Genomic DNA, 13481 nt, shown 5'->3' with positions numbered 1-13481 from the left:
TCTTGAAGAGCTTTTTGCAAAGCTGTTGTTAATGAGCTTGCTTAATGAGCTTTCTTAAATCTATATTTATACCCTATATACAGCTGCATATAGATAGAGCAACGCCTAAAATATGTGTGGATTGCACACACATATGCCTGGGAAAATGAAGGGTGATTAACACACATCTTCTTCGGTTATACCGTGCAACTATTTATTCGTTTTTCCTTGGAAATTGGAGAGATAAAAGATCCATTCTGGAATAAAATAATTCTGTGCATATGTGCTCGGTGGTTTTGTTTATGAGCCCCAAGTATGTGAGTGTGTGTGTGTGTGAGACAGATGGTGTGTCTGTTTGTGAGAGATATGATGCGGGGATGAATGTGTGTAAAAATACAGGTTTCTTAAGGGCTTTTTTTATTTTATTTTTTTTTAAGGAAAAAGCAAAACAACAAATGCCTGCTCAGTACATTATTTCTTGTGTCATGTTCTTTGTCAATAGGGCAGAGGAGTATTCCTGCAGAAGGCAAAGCTGCCCCCAAAAGTGAAGGGTGCTGCCCCCAGGGCTTCAAGCTGGGCATCGTGAAGTCTCTTCAAGTTTTCAAAGTCCTGGGAAGTTTTGATAAGCAAATACTTTCTGGGCTCTGCCTCTTATTGGCTGTTTCTTCACCGCCAGATTTTGACACAAATAATCTGATTGAAAAATCAGGGAGGGGAACAGGGGGAAAAAAACAGAGAGAAAAAAGGAGAAGTATCTATTTCAGCCGACTGCGACCAAGTGAGAAAGTGGAAGAGGAGTCCTGAGAGAAGACGACGTCTCACTTGTCTGGGGAGATTTCAAGGCAAATCCAGTAAAGCAAAGTCCCTCAAACAGGTGATTAATTTATTCTTTTAAACACTTCTAATTGCATTGGTTTTCTCATTTTTCTGATATGTTTTTCTAAGCTTTTTTCCTCCTTCCTCTTCTTTGCTTGTGTTTGCAAATATGTAACGTATTCCACTGCCTAAGCCACTTGTCTTGAGGATTCCTTTATGGTAATAGTGCACTTGACTCATTTGAATTGAACCTTTTAAAATTACGACATGTACTTCACTTTCACATGTGAAAATGGTAATAGAAAAAAAATAGAAGAGATGTGACAATGGTTTCAGGTACCTGTCCCAGCCAGCTCCATCAGCAGGAGCAGTTTCTAGCTGTAGAGTTTTTTATTTTGCTGTTGAGGAGAGGGCAAACTGTGTTTTTCCTTTTAATTGTTCTTTTATAGGGCCAAACCTTTCCATTCAGAGAGCAGCACACCTCGGCTGCCATCACCTGTGCCAGTTTTTCTAGATGACAATTCGGTCTCTCCCATTCAGGATTTTTGCTTCAAATCCATCTTTTATTATTTCTCCATCCTTTTTTAATATAGGCTGATTAATCTAACAATTTTTAGCATATGGAATTAGCTATTTATAGGCGCTTCTCATATCACAAGATTGATTCAATACATTAAGCAGGGAAGCAAATGATTTGCAAGTTCACTTCGAAAGTGCATCTGTACATTAAGGAGATAGGGAATTTGGGAGATTGCACTGCATAATTCCATCCATGGATGCCTAAGGCAAAGTTTCCTAAAGCCAATGGCATTCCCAACATCACAGAGAGCTACGTGAGCTTTCTAGAGAACAAATGCTGCAATTACAGTCTAAATACTTTTTTTTTCTGGGTGTTGCAGCTATACCAGCATTTCTGTTCGACTTCTTGGGCAAAATTTCCACCATAATTTGCTGCCCTTGCCATAATGTCCATTTATCCAGTCTTACCACAGGAATTAAAAATGTCCTGTTTGTTTTTCCACTAAAATAGTCATGTTTAAATTACTCTCCCCAAGTGCATTCGATTTTGCAAGGGTGGACTAGTGAAGACATGATTAATTTTGTTATAAAGAGCTGAAATTGTTTCAAATTTGACTTTATATTTGAAGAGTCAGGAGTCCATAAAACCTTTTATTTTATTTTATTTTATTTTATCTTATTTTATTTGGGCTCTTAAAACACAGACACATCGTGTTCTACTTTGCGCTTTTTTCTCTTCAAAAATGCAGTCTTTTGAAAGATAAGCTATTCTGTATTTTTGGAAGCTTCACTTTTTCCAGAAAAAAAAAAGAGGGAAAAAATGGCAGAAAAAAGCAATATTAATATATAAATATAAGTTAAGCAATGGAAAGGAAAGAGCCTTTTTTAGCCTAAACCTTTGTATGCTCATCAACTTATCTGAAATGTGATGTAATGTACTACTGGTGAGTACTAGCAATGTAATGCCAGTTAAAACTTAAAGTTTCACTGAGTGTAGCAAGAGAAAGTGTTTAGTCTCTACAATTAACCTTGTAAATCTGAAAACACAATTACTTGAATTTAGAGAAAAATGCAAGTCAGATTTAGAATGGATCTTTCACTGCAAATTGGGTTCAGCGTGGCACAATCCTGCAGGCACTGCCCCCACCGAAGGCTTCATAACCTAATTCACTGAGAGTATGAATTTCCTCTAAATTACATCAAAGGACCAGTCCTGTGGGTTTGGGTACTGAGAGCTGGGGTGCAGTGAAGTGAGAGTTAGGGCTTCATGAGGAACACAGGATCCAGTAAAATGAGGGTCCTGGAGTCAGAAACCACCCCTAAAGAATAAAACTGGACCCATTCACTGTGTTTCAGGGTCCCATTAGAGGTTTACCTGGGATACTCTGCAAAATCACCCAAAAGCATTGCTGAGGATGAAGGAACTTGGAGTTTGAACATGCAAATGCTGGATCTGCTTTCAGATCTGACTGGGGAATTTATAACTGGTGAAAGAAACCCTTCTAAGGTGCTTAGGTGAGGTACCCAAAATAGTGGAGCAGATTTTTTCCCCTTGGCTCCTGCTGTCTTTTCCTCAGTGCACATTATAACATTATTATAAAGCTGCATGAATGGCAAGCAAATAAGAATGTCAATTCTAGCCACCTACTGGTTTATATCCTATATTGCATGAATAAAAATGCCAGAACACTTCCATTTTGGATGGGCACTCCTGCCCAAGCAGTAATTCTCTTGTGCACTTACCAGTCCAGGTAGAAACTGCTGCCACAGGAGCTGAAAGGAACAGACTCCAGAAAAAGAAAGTTTAGTTTTCAGCAAAAGGTTGAAGTTAAATTCTGCCAGAAGCTTCAATAACCCTAAAACGTAGCAGGGTCCATTGTCCATAGCACTGCTTTTCCTGGGAAATACAGTGAGCCATTAGGAGCAGCTGATCACTTGCTGCAGATAATCTGGAGTTTCGAGGAAAAACAGTACTTTCCCTCCCACAATCTCTGCTTGTAGCTTTCCTCTAGCCTGGTTGTGTGAATCACAAAGCCAGTCCAGTGCAGTTGTTAATTAACTCTGCTTTGGGCTCCCAGTTCCTTTTTTTTTTCTGTAAAATGGGGTGGGGGAAGGTGACTTCCTTTTGCAACGTTCAGTCCATTAAAGATCGTTGTGCTCAGTCGTGGCCCTTATCAGCAGTCAGGATACTGGAGCAAATTTGACTTTTACAAAGGCTGGGGCAAACACATCCAGAAAGATTCTTTTTATTCATGGACATCTTCTTTCAACCACCACCAGAAGAGAGGGGCTGTACTTAGTGCTGTCTGTACTTGGCATATGGGCACTGCCATATAACTGGATTGCTTAAACCACCCTTCTCCAGTCCTCTGATTTACCTGGCTGAGCTGCCCGGCTGCTGGCACAGGATTCTCCAGGATTCTCTAGCCTGAGGGCAAGGAGAGTGGCTGTTCCAGCAGGCACAGCTGGATGCAGGCTCTCACCCTACAGCCAGTTACCCACTGCCAGAGCCTCTTCCTCCACCGTGGAGGAAGCCCAGGGAAAGGAACTGGTTAATTCAGGCAGAGAAATCTGATGTCTGAAGAATCCTGGCATGAATACCTCCTGTTGTGGACACAGTCCTGCCCCACCACATGGGAAAATCGCTGTGACATGAGTGGAAATTCCATGTCTGAAGGGTTTGAGGCAGCACTTTAACCTGGGGCAGGTCTATAAGGCAGAGTTGGGTCCATGCACAGGTACCTCAGCTGGGACTGACCAAGAGCTCAGCAGTGCTGCTGGAATGGGAGTGACACGGGTTGAGCAGAGCTGCTGAAGGGTTATAACCCACTGCAGAGCACTCCCATGTTTGCACTGAGCTGGAGCTATTTCTGTGCCTGCAGCTTTTCACTGGGCACAGACTCTTCACAACACTTTGAATGAACCTCATTAGAAAGTTCCAGGAGAGCAAAAAGCAGCCATGTACTTCAGTGCCCCTTCCCTCAAGGGCTTACTTATGGTTCATCCTCAGTACTGTTCTGTCCTTTTTCTAAAATTAAATTAAAAATCTACTCTTGGCCTCAGCTTTCTCTTATTCATCTCAAGCTACACATAAATTTCTTGGAAAAAGATGAAGAAAAACAGGTGAGTCATTTCAGAAGAAAAAACGGTCAGAGCCAACAAGAGTTATCCCTGAAATCATAGGTGGAACAATGGGAATCCTGGAGCAGATTTAAAAAGACAGCAGCATATCCAAAGGTGGCTGGGCTGGGGGCACCCTGGCAATCCCTCTGTCCCCAGCAGACCTGGCTGTGGGAATCCCACAGCTTTAGGCACCACTATAAATGTGGCCCTCAAACCTTTAAACAAAACCCCACTGTGCTGTGTAATTATATTTAGCATGAAGGGGTAGTACAGGCACTTCTGAACGCTGGGAAACAGACCTTTCCATCCCTGTGTGTTTGGGATTCCAGGACTGCTCTGTCCTTGGACAGACATTTCATGTCATTCCTGCTTAACAGGAGCAAACTTTATGGATTTTGGGGGGTTTTCTTTAGTTAGTAAGTAACTAGGTTCAACTGAACTGCTCTCAGAAAGGAACAAAACTTAGTAACACAGTTTCCAGTCAACAGAGAGCCAGGACTTAGTGCTGACTTTTCAAATGAAATATAGCAAGATTTGTTTTTAGTGCCACTATCCTAAACAATTACAAGGGAAAATGCAAATACATATGCAAATAAGGCACCAGCTGATATTACTGCACACACCATCGTCCCTGCTGCCACCCTGCCTCCACAAGAGCAGTTACCAGCCCCAGGGAGCAGGCACAGGGCGGGCTGGGTTCTGGGTGGCAAAGATAACACTTGCATTGCAAGAGAATTTGGTATGATTAAATTTCAGCATTTTACGTTTGTCCCTCACCCGCCATTTCAACGGTCTGAAATATTTGAGTTGGGTCCAAAAGGTGACTTCTCACCCAGCCTTCCTGCTCTGCCTCTGCTCCACTGCTGTTTGTCAGCCAGAACTCAAACTGCTCAAGCAAGAGGGAAATCCTCCACACATCATTCTGCAGGGATTTCCCTCTGTCTCTCTCCTATTATTGATGTTGTTTCTATCATTATTGTTTATATAATAATTTCACAGTAGAGCCCAGCCCATGGCTTGGGACTGGGCCCTTCCAGGTGCAGCACAAACACTCAGACTTTCTCCAGTGGGGATCTCCAACCCGTGGTTGCCACTGTGTCCTCTCAGGGAGGAGAAGATCGGAGATGCAGCCTGTCCTGCAGGACTACGAGAGACAGATCTTGGCTTCCAACATGTCTGGCACAGAGCGTTTTGGTCTGTAACAGCTCTCAGGTTAAGCCTGTCCCTGTTTCTCCAGCTACAACATAAAGGTCAATGTTATCTTTTGCCTCAGCCTGGGGTAGATTGTGAAGTGTGATTTTTACAGAGTGCACTTAATCTGAACAAATGGGAAGTTACTCCCCAAGCCACAGAGGTTTACCTGCTGTGTGTCTGTGTTTCATCCCAGAAAGTGAATGGAAGATGCCACGTTCCTTTTTGGTGAAGAGCAAAAAAGCTCACACCTATCACCAGCACCGCTGTGTGGAAGATGACCTGCCAGTACTCACGTGGGGTCCGGTCACCTCTCCCTTCCCTGGTGAGTCAATCCATCCACTGGGCTTGCAGGAACACACCACGGTAAATCCATAACTGAGTAGGCAGCTAAGGGAGCAGGATGAGTGAGCTAAAGAGCATCCAGGGGCTTTCACACAGGGGCATCAGTCTAAGGGCAAACTGATCCCTTCCTGTGTGTCCTTTCTCTACACCAAATCCACACCATCCCACTGAACCCAAATTTAGATCCTCCTTTTGTTTCCTGCTTGGTTGCTGGGGAGATTTGATATATAAGATGCTGTGTGGAGTTGGTCACATTTGGGAAAAATGGCCAACTTCAGGCCACTAATAACTGGGAAAAGAGCTTGCGCTTGGTTGTCAGTGTTCTACAAACTCACAACTCTGCCACGTCCATCTCCAGTTTCCTGTGTTCACTGCCCACATTCCCTCTGGACTGCATCTTCTCTACCTCAGGGTGTTACCACCTCTTCCTGAGGATTTGCAAGGAAGGTTACAGCCAGAGTGAGAAAATACTGGGGATACCCCAACACTGCTGGTGAGGAGTCCTGCACGCTCACAGCTGCTGTGTGCTGTGCTAACACCACCCAACACAGTTCTGCCTCTCCCTGCTGTCCTCCCCCTGCTCCCGCTCTCCCACAGCCATCCAAGCAGTGGCAGGGCCAGGGTATTATCTTCTTCCTTCAGGCACTATTCAAATTTTCTTTATTCAAATTTAGGATCAATTTACCCTTTGTTCTAGCCCTGGCTGTCAAATTAGAGTCTAGCCCTGAGATAACTTTGATAAAAAAGAAAGGAGGGGACATTTTAGTTTCCATTCCTTCTATCATCCTTCGGGCATTTGTTGTGTCTCTCTGGTGCAGTGGCAGGTTTGGACAACAGATAAATACTGTCCTTCAGCAGATCTGTCCCATCTCCAGCAGAAAGGAGACATATGTAAGACCTCTGTCCATTTCAGATTTTTACTACAAAGTTTAACAAGGGTTGGTTGGGGTCTTTAAGAGCTGGGACAAGCATGGAGAGATCAATGGGAGTGTGGGCAGGAGGAGACGAGGCTTGCACTGAGGGCTTGCCTCCCCTCTCTGCTTCCCTGCCTGGCTGTCCGTAAATCCAGGTTAACAATACCCAGCTCTCTCAGGAGACGGGTGGGGAGGTTAATAAGTTAGCGATTGTTAGTTACCCACACAAACAGAAATGGTTTCAAATAGGGAAATTATTCTTATAGATGTAATTCTAGGGTTGATTTTCTCTAACTACATCAGGTATCAAGTATCCTATCATCTCATTCTGCCCCCCTCTACCTTGCCTAATTTCACCCTGCTTGGAATTTCCCTTTGTCAGCAATGGGCAGACTTTGAATGCTGATTGCACGACTCTGCACTTCCTCAGGGAGTTGAGCATGAGCTGTGTCCAGGCATGAGTTCACACATGAGTACAAAACTCACCTAAACAGACTCTTCTTGTAACAGCAAGAATGACATCATTGTGACATAACTGTGACCCTGCTGTGTTACAGCCACAGGAGACAGGACAGCGGAGGACATCAAGAAACAGGACCTGGAATGTGTGGTTCCAAGACAAGAGAAGGACCCACCTGAACTGAAAGAAGAAAGTGTCCCTGTCCAGTACCTGAGCAGGATGCTGCCAGGCCCTTCGGCTCAAGGTCGGCCACCCAAAATCCCAATTGCAAAGGAGGTCAGGGCTGAGCTGATTATGGAGCTCCTAAAACTGGGCCCACATTTTCAGTAAATGACAGCTCTTATTTTGACATCAATGGCCAAACTTGTCACAGGCAGAGCTCAATTAGGAGCATTCTATATTTCCCTTTACAGTTCTGGTCTAGACCAGAAAGAATGAAGGATAATGCTGTTATTCCCAATGAATGAGCCTTCCCATCTTAATGCAGCTCTGTGCTATGTGGATCAAGGCAGGTGCCCACAGGATACTTGTTCCAACACCCTGTCAAGGAGGGCTAGCAGGGGGCTTAATATTCCCTTAACCATAAAATTTCCATGGCATTCTTTGCCATAAAATTTCCTCAGATTGAAATCAAAGTCGTAATAGGAGCTTTACCTGAGGAATCAGGATTTGAATCAAGGAGAAGTTGCCAACTGCAGCTCCTGAGGTCAGACAAGATGGGGAACTTTTTTACAGGCAATGGTGTGACACTCACTTGTCCCTCTCCTTTGCACACTCAGAGATGGCCATGCCAGGGCTGCAGATCAAGGACTGCACTAACACAGCGAGCACCCCAACCTTCTACAAAGCTGGCTTTTCCTGGGATGCTTTCCATGTGCCATACAGCTACCAGCAGATGTCTTCCAGCATGCAGTCAGCTCTCCTGGAGCACCCCGTGAGCCTGTATGGGAGCCACCTCCTGCCAAGCACTGAGCCCCCCCTGGATTACAGCCTGCATTATTCCTCGGACATGGAGACCTTCCACTGCGTGAAGTGCAACAAGGTGTGTGTTGGATGAGAACCTCTGGCATGGGGAGGGCCTGGAGGGATTTTCATTGCACACATGAAGTATGAAACCCATTCTTCACTGGGTCACACCAAAGTGTGTGGCTCAGAGTGGGGCCCAAAGTCAGAACAAGTACAAAGGCACTGGGAATGCTGCAGTTCACGTGAGTTCTCACAGAGGGGAGAATTAAATAAAGAGAAGGAATTGAAGACAGAGATGGAAGCACAGCCACCTTATGTCAAAAAAAAATCACTGGCCTTTCATTTTGCAGGTGTTCTCCACTCCCCACGGACTGGAGGTCCATGTCCGAAGGTCTCACAGCGGGACCCGTCCTTTTGCTTGTGAAGTGTGTGGCAAAACCTTTGGGCACGCTGTGAGCCTGGAGCAGCACACCAACATTCACTCCCAGGTGGGTGGCATGGTTCCAGACAACCAGCTCTGGACCTCAGCTCTTGCTTAATCTCTTACAGAGGAAGTGACACTTCCTAGATTACAAACGTGATGCCTTTCCTGTAGCACAGTGACAAGGACAGGAGCTCTGAAAACCCCAGGTCATAGCTCTTGGTCTCACAAATCTCAGACTGCCCTTGAGAATTCCTTGGAAGGGAAGGGAGGATCATTGCTACTCACTCCTCTGTGCCTCACCTCCTGCTAAAGGGTGCAGGAGTTTGGATCACAAGACGTGATCCATTTCCATAATGAACCCTCCCTGCATTCCCTTTGTGCTGCACCCAGCATTATCAGTCCACGAGCCAAGGAGATTTGCTTATCAAATCTACAATTCTCATCCCTCTTCAAGCTCTGTCACATGTCTTGCAGCCTCAGACATCCCATGACTTTCCTTCCCCAACAGGAAAGAAGCTTTGAGTGCAAGATGTGCGGGAAGACATTCAAACGTTCCTCCACCCTCTCCACTCACCTCCTGATCCACTCGGACACACGGCCCTATCCCTGCCAGTACTGCGGGAAGCGCTTCCACCAGAAGTCGGACATGAAGAAGCACACGTACATCCACACAGGTGAGAAACAAAATATTCCAAGAGGAAAATGAAAATTCGAGCCCATCATGCTGATGCACATACACAGTCCCCAGACACAGAGGTGTCCCCCAGACACAGAGGTATTGGACTGGGGATAAGTATCCAGAGGCACTGGAAAGTCGTTATTCCATGTGAGGTGAGACAGCAGGAGGCTGAAGCACATCTGCCTGACAAGGAGGTGGTTATTGACCAGCCTCTGGTGCATGTTGTGGCTGTACTGAGCCCTGGATGCAGGGAATGGGTCGCTCAGCTGGAAAGGACTGTCCCTGGTTCTTCCCAGGCTCTGGTGCTGGATCACAATCCAGGCACATCACCAGGAGAGCTGGGCTGGTAGCACCCTGATGCCCAAGCACAGCCAGTCAGGTTTGACTCTGCTAAAATGCATTTCTGCCTCCCTTCCTTCACCTGTTAAAGCATTTTTTAAACCATTTTCTGTGCTCTGCAGGGGAGAAGCCCCACAAATGCCAGGTGTGTGGCAAAGCCTTCAGCCAGAGCTCCAACCTGATCACCCACAGCCGCAAACACACCGGCTTCAAACCCTTCAGCTGCGAGCTCTGTGCCAAGGGCTTCCAGCGCAAGGTGGATCTCCGGAGGCACCGAGAGACCCAGCACAGCCTCAAGTGAGGGGTGGCTCCAGGTCTGTGCTGGAGCTCCTGCTTCATGCTCCAGAGAAGAAGACTGTCCCCAGCACCTCCATCCACCTCATTAAGCTCCTGTGGTGTCCTATGTTCCCCTGGGGACTGGCCAAGTCATGCCATTGGCTTTGGTGTTTGGCACCACAGGGCCTTGCACAGCCCAAAGAAACCTGTGGGAGCTTTCACTTTTCGATTGCAGCAGGAACCAGCCCAGATCTGACATCACCTGCTCAAGTGTAAATCCAGCGGAATTCCTCCAAGGTCACTATTACTCTGGATTTACACCAGGAGCAGAATCCGGTTCGTCAGGCTGCCCAGCGGGGAGGAGGGGACTCCTGGGCTGGTGGCAGCAACAATCTGTGCCAAGCTGGTGCTGTAACCACGTTCTGCTCCGATGGTTGGGAAGATAAGCCCAGGGCATGCAAATAGATTGCATTCAGTCAGCTGTGTTCAACCTGGACAGGCCTTCTGCAGAGACTTGCCCAGGCCATAAATTCTGCCAACAGACACCTAAAGTAATTTCTTTCAGCAGAGCATTTACTGTGATCAAATGACAAGTTAACTGTGCTGTATTTTTAGCTTGGAGTGGGAGGAAAATACTGAAGAAACAGCTCCTATCCCTAGCTGATAACAGGGGTCTCTAAATACATTCCTCAGACACACCGTGCTGCAGAGATCCCAAGCAGGCTCCAGGAAGAGCCACACCACAGCACCAGGCAGGAGCTAATAATCCCCATCTCTTGGTACCATGGGAGAGCTCTTGGAATCGGGGCTGGTACGTCCCACAATATTTCACTGCGTGCTGGACATGCCGACTTCGAGCTGTCCTGAGCAATCCTGGGTCACTGCATGGGCAGGAGTGGCCCTGGATATCGATGTCAAGGGCCAGAGTTCTGCTTGCCAGCCACTCTCCTCAAGGAGGAAGTGACTGAGCCTGTACATGTTGGCAGAGCATGCAAGCACCTCACAAATATTATACAAAGAGAGCAGTGGTATTTCCTCCTTTTTCCAGGTCTAAGGGTTGAAGCAAAGCACTGGAGCAAGTAAAGAACCAGTTCCCCTCCAAGCTCTGCCAAATTCTCTCTCTATAACCTTTGGCAAGTCACTGCACTGAGCTCTTGTTTTTCCATCCCTCCTGATGACGTGGGCCATTCACTCAGGTTTGTGGAGTCCCCTGAGTTCTTAACAGGAAGGACAAAGTATTATTATAACATTATTGTAACATAGACAAGTGTTTTCAGTTAATTGGGGCATTGTAGCAGCCCATGGCTCACACCATAACTGCATCCCTGAACACACAGCCTCAGACAATGACACCAGTGGGAATTACCCTGGGAATGGGCTGTGGCTGTTTCACTCCAAGGGCTTATGAAGGACAGTTGCCATCATGGGCAAAGACAGAACGGTCCACATGGAAAATTCATGTATGTCCAGGAGAGAACTGCCCTCAGTTCCACTGGTGTAAATTGCAAGTTATTCTCCTAAGACCTAAAATGTACTTGTCCCTTCTATGCTGTGCCTAAGCTGTAAGTCATTCATATGTATCTGGAAGCTCAAACCCAGAGTCTCTACTCCTGGCTTTACTTGTACACTGTAAATATGTATTTATACTTATTCTAATGTATTTTTTTATTGCACTATACCAGACAGTGACATGTACAGGCCTGCTGGGATTTATCTGATAAATCTGTTCCTTCTTAGTAAGTGGGCTAACACAGTGTATTTCATGTTCACAACACCCATTTAAAGAACAGCTCATACCTGACTGGGGACACAGGCAGTGGGGATGGGGTGAAAAAGGAGAAGGGAGAGTCTAGGATGGTTTGAGTGGGAATAAAGATGGATATTCACATGCAGAAAAGGGCTCCCATTAGAGAGACATTCATCCTGGAGACAGATTGGTGCAGAGCCCCACAGAGCCAGAGCCAGCTGTGCAGAACAGGAGGGCCACAGCAGATACACGGACTCTGTATCCAACTGACAGTGCCAGAGCCCCCATTAAATCCCTGCTGTCCTTCCCTGAGCCATTCTGGGGAAGGTGCCTAACCTGTGATGGAACCGTTCCCCAGCCCCACAGATTCATGAGAACACCCACACATGCACAAGCCTTGCTCAAGGTAAAGTCATTGCAGCTTATTAAAACTATTGCCCAAAATGCAAACCGTGTTTGTTATTCCCCTTGTCCTCCACTAATCTGCAAACAGAAATATTCGAAGAGCATGTCAGCATCTGGATTGCTCAGGAACAAAGCCCCCCAGCTCCAAACCACATGGACACACCAGCACAGACTTCCCTGGGGACAGCAGGTGTGTCCGACTCACGTAAAGCTCCCCAATTTTGGCCATTTGGAGTCAAGTGCTGGCACACATCAATTGGCAAGGGTGCCTGTGACCACTCATAAAACCAAACCAGACAGCTGGTTCTTCTGAGCCTCATGAAGAAGAGCTGCTCTATCCATTAGATTTTCATTCCTATCCTTGGTTTCCAAGGTACAGAGGAGCTATAACCTTCAATGGACAGCTGGGACCTTCTCTCCTGTGTGCTCCTACAGCCTGCTTCTCCCTCCTGACGCAGCACACATCACTCCAGTTGTCTGCTACTTCCCCAGGACTCCAGGGCGGGTTACTGAGCCCAGATAATCCTGAAGAGCAGCTACGCTGAAGGAGGCAGTGCCAGCCTTAGCCTGGTGTTTGTGAGGAGCCTGGGGAGCACATCCCAGGAGATCCAGGCACAGCTTTGGCTGGATGGGCAGTGAGTGGAGAAGCACACTGGGATGGCTGCAGGCAGAGTGCTGCTGCAGAGCTCAGGGGAACGTGTCTGTGGCCAGAGCAGCATGGGGGATGCAGGCTGACCCACTCCCACAGGCACAGGGAGCTATCTCCAGAGGCACAGGCTGTGGATGGGGGCCAGCTGGCAAAGGCATCAGCAAGACAGAACTGCCAGAGACAGGAGGTGACCCAAGGAAGGAGGAGGAGGAGGACAGGGAATTAACTTGCAGTGTTTTCCACTGAAACACTACAGCTTCTTCCTCTTGAGTTGCCACTTTCAGATCACCTAATGCCCAAGCCCTGGCATTGCTTTAGGCCTGTGGATGCCAGCAGCCCAAAGGAAAAACAAGGCAGAGCCCCGCAGCCCCTTGTTCACTCCCAGCACAGCATCAGCCACAGGCAGACCTGCTCCAAAGAGCAGGCAAAGGGCTGCCCTGATCCTTGGAATCTACACCATGGGTATCCAAGGATGCTCGGCTCCTGTCAGGACCAGGACACGGCTGTCACCAACTGCAAACACACCTGGCCTTGCTCTCCAAACATGCAAATCCTCCTCAGTTCTGATCCCTCAGGTACAACTCCTTTCCCACCACCTCCTCTCGCATCACAAACATTCTGGTCAGTCAGTCAAGGAAACAGATAGCAA

At 46.8% G+C, this 13481-nt stretch overlaps 1 protein-coding gene across 2 annotated transcripts; it reads left to right on the top strand.

The window, feature by feature from the left end:
- Window positions 1-716: 716 nt before the first annotated feature.
- On the top strand, window positions 717-11771 carry GFI1B (growth factor independent 1B transcriptional repressor). Of its 2 annotated transcripts, XM_010397773.4 has the most exons (7): window positions 717-853; window positions 5825-5953; window positions 7445-7591; window positions 8127-8389; window positions 8664-8801; window positions 9246-9411; window positions 9878-11771. In XM_010397773.4, the coding sequence occupies exons 2-7, from the start codon at window positions 5839-5841 to the stop codon at window positions 10054-10056; spliced, it is 1008 nt and encodes a 335-aa protein (XP_010396075.1). In that variant the 5' UTR covers window positions 717-853; window positions 5825-5838; the 3' UTR covers window positions 10057-11771. The 2 variants fall into 2 exon arrangements, with proteins under 2 accessions (XP_010396075.1, XP_039417921.1); XM_039561987.1 differs by lacking the exon at window positions 717-853 and having other exon boundaries at window positions 2231-5953.
- The last annotated feature ends 1710 nt before the right edge of the window (window positions 11772-13481 follow it).

Source organism: Corvus cornix, chromosome 17 (assembly GCF_000738735.6).
Source record: "Corvus cornix cornix isolate S_Up_H32 chromosome 17, ASM73873v5, whole genome shotgun sequence".
Classification (NCBI taxonomy): domain Eukaryota; kingdom Metazoa; phylum Chordata; class Aves; order Passeriformes; family Corvidae; genus Corvus; species Corvus cornix.
This window is presented reverse-complemented; position numbering and strand designations above follow the sequence as displayed.

Excerpts from the sequence above, each read along its gene's own strand:
- GFI1B (XM_039561987.1), top strand. The coding sequence starts at position 5,764 with ATGGGAAGTTACTCCCCAAGCCACAGAGGTTTACCTGCTGTGTGTCTG. Across the intron at positions 7,592-8,126 it reads GCCAGGCCCTTCGGCTCAAG|AGATGGCCATGCCAGGGCTG; the intron begins GTCGGCCACCCA and ends TTGCACACTCAG. Across the intron at positions 8,390-8,663 it reads ACTGCGTGAAGTGCAACAAG|GTGTTCTCCACTCCCCACGG; the intron begins GTGTGTGTTGGA and ends TTCATTTTGCAG.